This window comes from Aedes albopictus, chromosome 3 (assembly GCF_035046485.1).
Source record: "Aedes albopictus strain Foshan chromosome 3, AalbF5, whole genome shotgun sequence".
Lineage (NCBI taxonomy): Eukaryota > Metazoa > Arthropoda > Insecta > Diptera > Culicidae > Aedes > Aedes albopictus.
Genome location: NC_085138.1, coordinates 20,064,433 through 20,073,493, shown reverse-complemented (window position 1 = coordinate 20,073,493; position 9,061 = coordinate 20,064,433). Strand labels below are relative to the sequence as shown.

Sequence of the window (9,061 nt, the reverse complement as noted above, 5' to 3'; positions counted from 1 at the left end):
ACTGAAATTTATGGATCACCCTAACATGAATCTGTTAAAAAATTATAAGTTAGGAACCATAAGAGATAGAATAATGGTTTTTTCGGCAAACTTGCTCTAAATAAGTTCTTTTACAACTTTGTAGAACATTTTATGAACGTACATAAAACTATTAAATAGCAGATGATTGGATCCGCGAAACTAGAGGGACCACCCTAATTTCACAATAATGAGAAAAAAGGTCGAAAAATAAGAAGAAAGTTTCCCAAAGACACCATGTATCTAAAACTTATGGTTTAGGCACAAACATTTTTGTCTTCGTAAATACGGCTCTGGACCCATTGTGCAATGTGTTTATTATTTTGTCACATAAAAACAGAAAATGAGGGCTGTGGCCTCCTTATAATAGACAGTGCCAAAAATGTAGTGACCATTTTTAATTATTTATCCCCGCTGTTAGGGAAAATCAAGTCATTGCGTCCAATAAATTTGAATTCTGGGGCGTAGATAAAACAAAAATAAATTTTATATCATGGAGCGGACTTGGTGTGATGGTTAGAACACTTGGCTATCACGCCGAGGACCTGGGATCGAACCCCACTCTCGACAAACTCGCAGAATATGAGTTCTTCCTTCGGAAGGGAAGTAACCCTTCAGCGCGCGCGCTGTTGTAAAAAGTACAACACTACCAAAAAACCTCGCTCGTGGTATACAGTGCGAGCGCGATGCAGTTTCAGCTGCTTGATAGCGCGCGTGTATCAAAATAAAATAAAATAAAAATCCATAAAAACGTCCATTATTACCAAAACACTATGGAATTTTACTTCCAAAGTGCTTTCAATGCTGCTTCCCCTTAGCCAAAAAACTGACGCACCACACGGTACAATTCGCAGCAAGCGACGAAATTGAGAGTTGATATACCGGTTTGCTACTCTTGGGGGTCACCACAGCATACTGTTGGGACCACCTAAACGTCGACAACGATGACGACGACCGCAAAGGGGAGGAGAATGTGGTGTCATTGTCACCCACCGCGTGCTTGTATGATTGTATGTACAATTGGAGCACCGACACCGACACTGACTGGTTGCCTGACCGAACTGGAGGCAGGACTTGACACGCGGAGAAGTGGTCCAAACATGTGTATCAAAATATACGCGAACCCTCAACAGTTGGGGTCTATCTGGCTGTGTGACGATGAAATTTTCGGGTTTTGGTCACAGATTATGTAACTGCCGACTTGTCGAATCGAGTATGTGTGTATGTAGGGTAAGCAGACCCCAACAGTGGATTGAACCAGAAACGCCGTTGACGACGATGTCCTTCCTAGTTCAAGTCTATAAAACTGGAGCACTTGGGCCGTTCCTTGTTACTTATGTTTTAAGTTCGATTACGATACGTTCGCGGTTGAAGTGGAACGTGCTAGGATAAGAGTGATCTTCAAGGACTAAATATGAGATTAGTGATAGTGTTAAGCGTAGTGGTGGCGGCGTTAGCCGCACCGGAGGGATATCATTATGATCCACCGGCTGTTAGCAGTACCTTGTATTTCCCATCAGTTCCGAGCTACGTTCCGGAAGTTGAAGATTGTGTTGAACCAGAAGCTCATGGACAAGTACAGTTCCATCAAGAACTTCCCAGTTACTCGCATGTGCAACAACCTTCTCATGTGTATCAAGCTCCCGTGAAGACTACGGTCATTCAACCGTTGAAAACTCAAGTTACTTACGAAAAGCAGCAGGTGCAATCTTATCAGCAGCAGCAGGCATCTTCCGGATCTTGGAAGGAACAGCAACAACAGTCCTGGGGGTGGGCCGGCCAGGGATCTCTGAGTAGCTCGCAGTCTTCAGGATCCACTGTGTTCGGTAGTGGCAGTCACTCCCAAAGCAGCTATTATGTTCAACCTCAGCGAGCGGTCGAAGAAGTCTACAAGCACGTTTACGTGCATGTTCCACCGGAAGACAAAGAAGAATACGAAGCACCGCGAGTTATCCAACCTGTTTCCCACAAGCAGAAGCACTACAAGATCATCTTCATCAAGGCACCGAGTCCTCCAGCGCCGAAGTCAGTTGTTGTGCCACCACAGGCTTCATCCGAGGAGAAGACCATCGTTTACGTGCTGCACCAGAAGCCCGAACATCAACAGGAAGTCATTGTCCAGAAACCTGAACCTGCCAAGCAGAACAAACCGGAAGTCTTCTTCATCAAGTACAAGAACCGCAAGGAAGAACACAAGCAAGTCAAATATGTCGCTCCAGTAGTCGCCTCTACGTCCAGTGCCAAGTCGGTCAAGGTGGTAGACACCGGGTCCGCTGGATACAGTTCTGGATCCTCTGGATACAGTTCTGGATCCTCTGAATCCAGCTACTCGTACGTGAGCAGCACATCTGCTCCCGTATCATACAGCACCGCCAGCTCAAAGAACACCGGTGCTAGCTACTCCTATGTCAGCAGTACTCCAGCTCCAACCGTAGAATACTCAGGCCTCGGAGACATCGGAACTGGCTATTCGTACGTTAGTAGCACTTCAGCTCCAGCTGTGGAGTACGTCAGTTCATCCGGGTCCAGTTTGGGAAGCACCGGGTCCAGCTACAGTTCATTCACCAACGGAGCTGGTGCTGGCTACGAAAGCTACGTAGATCTTGGAAACAGCGGATACTCTAGCTTCTCCAGTGGAGCAAGCCTGGGAGTGATCAACGTTGGATCCAGCCACGACTACCAGTTTGTGCCCAGCACAACTCTAGCCCCGGTAGTCAAAGTGACTTCGCCAGTTGCATCCTATGTGAGCAGTACCCCACACAGTGTCGTCAGCAGCACCATCGGCTCTGTCGGTGACGTCTCAGTAAAGAACCCCGGTCTCAGCGGTTACTCCAGCCGAACTAGTGGCAGCCATGGGCATGTCAGTACCACCGTTGCCACCGTTGCCCCCGTCAAGAAGACTTGCCGTCGATGCGCCAGCACCACCAGCTCGTCGCTAAAGGTGCAAGACGCGTACGTTTCCAACGTTTATTAAGGAAACATTTAGTAGCCATTTTTTCTAGTAAGTTGATTCGATAAATCGTCTAGGTAATAAAGAAGCCACATAGTTACATAACTCCGAAGGGGTAATCAAATTACACACGCATGCACAGACGGAATCCGAAATGCCTTCAAGTCAAAACGATGATCCTTTCATACGACAGATGATCAGGGAAAACCCGATATCAACGCAAAAGAGAATGTTTAACGACCCAGTACGATTCGATCTTTTGTAACGAGACCTGACATATGCGGGTAACCCGCGCGCTGCGCTGCAGCATCATCAGCAATAAAAATCCATTAGCGAGGTGATTATGCGCTTCGCAATAATCTCATTACCCTCTACTCGCCCAGTCTGCGATCCACCGTACGGTCGCGGACCCCAACAACAACTGCGCGCTCGCCTATCTTTACAGATAGATGGGCGGCCGACTATGCTTTTGCATGTTTGTTTTCACCGCATGCTTAGGTGGACCTCCCCTTTCATCGCCTGCAGGCCGCGGCGGGGCAACTGAGCGGTCCATATCTCATCTCATGCCTGCCTACTTCGATCAGGGTCCGAAGAGAGTAGCTCTTGTGTTATTGATGGTTGCTTTTATTGGGCAGTGACAGGTTCGGTAAAACGATATCGGTGCAGTTTGGCCCAAACCTGGGGGGTTTGCAGTTTTCCGTTTCGCAATGCAAGGTCGTTTTGGGCTGGAGGCTGTACGTTTGACCAAAAGGGGTGTCGAAAATATAAATGAGATGCCTTAAGCGAAAAATAGTTTGACGGATTTATATTTCGGATTGATGGAAGGTTTTTTTTTTGCGCCGTCAGACAGATTATCCGTTTTATGGTTGAACTAGTTGAGCCCAGCTGTGTGCGAGGCAGTGACCTTGAGTGCGTTGATAGGGAATACAGTGGGGAAGACAGCACACTCATGGCAAGGGCATAGCCAGCTTTTCTGTGAGGGGGCAAGCACCATTAGCAAATTTGTACCTACTAGCTTTTATAACTAAACGCAGCACGATGAAATTGAGTGTATTAACATTATATTCTTAAAGCATTATTTAATCCTTCAGCTGTCACGCTGTTGTTTTTTGTTCAATACGTTAAAAAAAACTCGCCTGATCTACACAAAACAACGTGATGCTGGTTACGCTGTCCAATTTCTGGAAGATTAAGGATTTTTATTCACTCACTTTATATTGTTAAAGTCTACACAATATTCATAAGAAATAATAGCTGATTTTTTATTGAAAATTACGAACTTTTTTGAAGACTAACCTAGAATTTTCTGGTTCCTGTATGCAACAATAGGGTTAAATTATCTTCCAATACTATTCGCTGGAGGAATTCCTCCACAGGAATTCCTGAAATAATTTAAAAAAAAAAACATCGTGTAATCCTGAAAAAGTTCTTGGGTACATCCCTGAAAAGATGTTTGTAGGATTTCTGAAATTTCCGTAAGAACTCCTGAATGAATTTTTGAAGAGAACCTGAGAGGAATTTTTGAAGAAATCACTTGAGGAATTCCCGGAGAAATCCCTGGAAGACTTCCTGGAAAAATCCCTGAAGAAAAACATGGATGAATCCCTGTTGCAATTCCTACAGGAATGCCTGAAGGAAGCCCTGTAGAATCCCTGGAGGAATTCCCGGCGAAATTCCCGGAGGAATCCCTGGAAGAATTTTTGAAAGTATACCTGGAGGAATTCCTGTATAAATTATGGGAGGAATACCTAGAGAAATTTATGAAGAGATCTCATGAGGAAACCCTAGAAGAAATCCTACATAAATTCTTGGAGGAGTCCTTGGGGGAATTCTTGGAGAAATCCCAGAAGGGATTCCTGCAGGAATCCTTGAAGCAATTCCTGGGAATATCCCTAGCGAGAATCCTGGAGGAATGCCTGGAGAAACTTCTGAACAAATTTCGGGCGTAATTCCTGGATGAATACTTGGGTAAACCCCATCCGGAATTCCTGAAGAAATTTCTTGGATGATTTCTTGGAGCAATGCCTTGGAGGAATTTCTGAAGGAATCCCTGGAAATATTCGTGGGGAAATCCCTGAAGAAAATCCTGGAGGAATCTCTGGAGGAATGTCTGGAGGAAAGTCTGGAGGAATGTCTGAAAAATTCCTGAAAGTATTCCTGGAGAATTTCCTGGAAGAATCTCTGAAGAAATCCCTAGAGGACTTCCTGGAGAAATTCCTGAAGAAATTGCTGATATAACTTCTGGAGGATGTCCAGAAGCAATTCCTGGAGGAAATTATGAAGAAATTCCTGGGGCATTTCTTGGAGTAATTCCTGTGCGAATTGCTTGAGGCATCTCTTGAGGAAATCTTGAAAGAATTACTGGATGAATTTCAAGAGGAATCTCCATAGGAATTATGGGAGATTGCAATTTCTATTATTTTTCTATTTCTGAAAAAATCCCTTGAGAAATCCTCGAAGGAATTCCTGAAAGAATCCCTGGGGGAATCCTTGAAGAAAATTGTGGAGAAATCCCTGAAAAATTCCTAAAGGTATTCCTGGAAGAATTTCTGAAAGTATTCCTAGAGGATTTCCTGGAAGAATCCTTGGAAGAACTTCTGGAGGATTTTCTGGAAGGAATCTGTGAAGGATTTCCTGGAGGATTCCCTGGGAAAATCCTTGGAGAAATTTTTGGAGGAACCCCTCAAACTATTCCCGATGGAATCTCAGGAGAAATTCCTGGACAAATGCCTAGAGGAATTGTTGACATAATTTCCGAAGGATGTATAGGAGCAATTCTTGGAGAAATATATAAAGGAGTTCCTGAAAAAAATGCTGGGTAATTCCTGGAGGAATTCCTGGAGGAGTTTCGTGCAGTCGGTATGTGCATCAGCACCCTTTTCGACCTGATGCAAAACGCTCTTCAGGTAGTTGAGGGTTGGTGTCGCCAATATGGCCTTTCGGTAAATCCGAGTAAAACATCTATTGTTCTTTTCACGGAAAAGCGAAACCGTAATGGTGTTCGAACTTTACGTCTCTTTGATTCTGAAATCAATGTGACTGAACAGGTAAAGTACGTTGGAGTCATTCTTGATTCCAAGCTTTCCTGGACACCTCATGTTGAGTTCAGAATCAAGAAAGCTTGTATGGCCTTCGGGCAATGCCGGCGAACCTTTGGTACAACTTGGGGTCTAAAACCCAAGTACATCAAATGGATCTACACAACTGTTGTTCGGCCAATATTGGCCTATGGATGTCTTGTGTGGTGGCAAAAGGGCGAAGTGAGAACGGTCCAATCAAAGTTAGGCCATCTCCAAAGGATGTGCTTAATGGCGATGTCTGGAGCGTTCTCTTCAACTCCCACGGCAGCACTCGAAGTTCTCTTTGACGTTGCCCCACTACACATTCATCTCAAACAAGAAGCACTTTCTTGCACTTACCGCCTATGGGTACTCGGTTTACTAGAGGAAACTCCTGTGAACCGCAGTTCAACACACACCTCGTTGTTTTCACTTTTGGTGAATTGGGACAAAGTTGTCCTTGCTCCAAGTGATCTTACAATTGCTTGTAATTTTCCATATAGGACATTTTCCACGAAATTCCCTTCCCGGGAAGAGTGGACATCTGGTTATCTGGAGAGAAGTATTTCAGACGGCATCGTATGTTACACTGATGGCTCCCTTCTCGAAGGTCGAGCAGGTGCTGGTGTTTATTCTCGTGAGCTAAGGCTGTATCAGTCTTACTCACATGGTAGACACTGCACCGGTTTTTCAGGCCGAAATCTTTGCTCTTATGTGCGGAGTGCAATCAGCACTTCAGCAGCACACAATGGGCAAAGTAATATACTTCTGTTCAGATAGCCAGGCTGCTATCAAAGCACTTGCTTCGGCCAACTCCAGGTTGAAGATAGTTATCGCTTGTCGAACTCAAATCGAGGAGCTGAATTCAGCAAACGCTGTTCACGCTGTATGGATACCAGGCCATTCTTCCATCGCTGGAAATGAATTGGCTGATGAGTTAGCTCGCACTGGAGCATCACATGACTTCATTGGCCCTGAGCCAGCTATTCCGGTATCCAAGTGTTGGGTAAAGCTTCAGATTGACACCTGGGCTGCCACTCAGCACAAACAATACTGGAATAGTTTGGAGTCATGTCGTCAAACAAAATTGTATTGTACTGAGCCATCTCTAGGGGTGGCAAAGTATCAAACAAATCTGTCAAAGCAGAATTGCAGCATGCTGGTCAAAGCATTGACTGCCCAAGTAACCACAAGCATTATATCATAACATTAATTCCATCGTATTATAGTTTAGCTAATGCAACATAACTTTTATTTTACATCTGTCAAGTAATGAAGCGTTTAATCTACATTATGAAAGCATTGAAGCATTACGAGATTTTGACAGTTCTGTATAGTTCTTTAGAGCCGTTGTTAAATGCTTCATTGCATTACCATGCTAAAAGCTTTATAGCAATCAATAATGCAAGCATTTATTACTTTATATGTGCCTTTACTAAAGCTTCCATCGTTGTAAACAGAAAAATATCGCTCAGTTCGAAAAAAAACTGTAAAACACTTTTAGAAACAGAACCATTCAAAACAAACCAAAATTTTCATGGATTGCTGCGGAGCACTTAGATTATCATGCTCTGATGTTGCTGTGTGAAAATTTATATTATGTATGGTTTTTTGGGTTTCTGGTTGGGACATGAAAATAATCAGATGCTGAGGGAACAAAAATTATGTGGGGTATCGGTTTCCTTGTTTAACCCGATTTCATAAAAGGAAGAAACAGACGAATTTATATTCGAGAGTAACATAACTGGTGGCATTCAGACCCCGGCACATTTTTTAGAGTTGCTGAAAACTCAACTCAATAAGGCACTAGCTAAGTATACTTTACTTTATGTTGCACATTTTTCCAGGTGCAAAATACATGGTATCGTAGCACACAGCGTTAGCGCGTCCGAGTTTCATCGTGGTCCAGTTTCAGCAGTCCAGGTTCAATTCCCGAAATGCAATAAAAAACATCAAAGTGAGAGTATCGGAAGATAAAAATAGATAGAAGAATGATAAACATACTTTTTTTCTTTTTTGACATGATGCATTAAGTGTGCATTCCATGCGATTTGATTGCATTAGCTATAGGGTACAAGCATTTTATATGCTTTAGCAATCACCACAGTAAAGCTTGCTGTAAATCAACAATAGTAGCGCCACTTTCGACTTTAAATCTACTTTAATGGTGCCTATATGACAAAACAACTTTATATCGCATGTCATATAATACACTATAAAGCGAAAATAATGCTCTATATAAAGCGTCATGGTTACTTGGGTGGCCACTGCCGACTCAGTTATCACATGGCGAATATTCAGCAAGCTGATTCATTTGCATGTGATAGCTGTGAATCCGATTATGGAACTTCGTATCATTTAATATGTAACTGTCCAGTTTTTGCGCAATTGCGTTTCCGAGTACTCGGGAAACACTTATTAAGTGAAACTGACTTCAGAAACCTGAATCTTCAGGACGTTCTGTTGTTCTTGACCCGCTGTGGTAAAGAGCTATAGGCTCTCTTTACGCTTTATGCATTATCACAGTGCCCTTCTTAGGGCGCTGTTCGAACCCATTGTGGCACGCTTATGCGTTATTACAGTGTCCTTTTCAGGACGCTATGTGAACCCATTGTGGTACGCTTTTGCGAGTATGACGATCCTATTCCCTTACCTGCCCTTTCCCATGTCCTATCCTTTTTCCTTCCCTTCTCCGTCAGGTAAATGATGAATAGGCTCGTGTTCATGGCGATGGCACAAATTTCCCGAATGGAGGAGAACGTGCCTCTAGAGCCGACCTACTGATACCTGATACCGATGATCCTGGAGGAATTCCTGGAGGAGTTTCTTTAGAAATTCATTGATAAAATCGTGGAGGAATTCCTAGAAATATTCCTGTGGGAATTGCTGGAGGAATCCATGATGGAATTCCTGGTGGAATCTCTAGAGGAATTTTTGAAAGAATTGCTGAATGAATTTCTAGAGGAATTTCCAAGGGAATTTCCTAAAAAAAATCCTGAACGTATTCCTGGAGAATTTCCTGAAATATTATCTG

General features: G+C 43.5%; 1 protein-coding gene across 1 annotated transcript; it reads left to right on the top strand.

Moving 5' to 3' along the window:
- Nucleotides 1-1,190: 1,190 nt before the first annotated feature.
- Nucleotides 1,191-3,080, top strand: LOC109418197 (uncharacterized). The gene has a single exon (XM_019692363.3). It carries the CDS (start codon nucleotides 1,433-1,435, stop codon nucleotides 2,990-2,992), a length of 1,560 nt encoding a protein of 519 aa, XP_019547908.3. The 5' UTR covers nucleotides 1,191-1,432; the 3' UTR covers nucleotides 2,993-3,080.
- The last annotated feature ends 5,981 nt before the right edge of the window (nucleotides 3,081-9,061 follow it).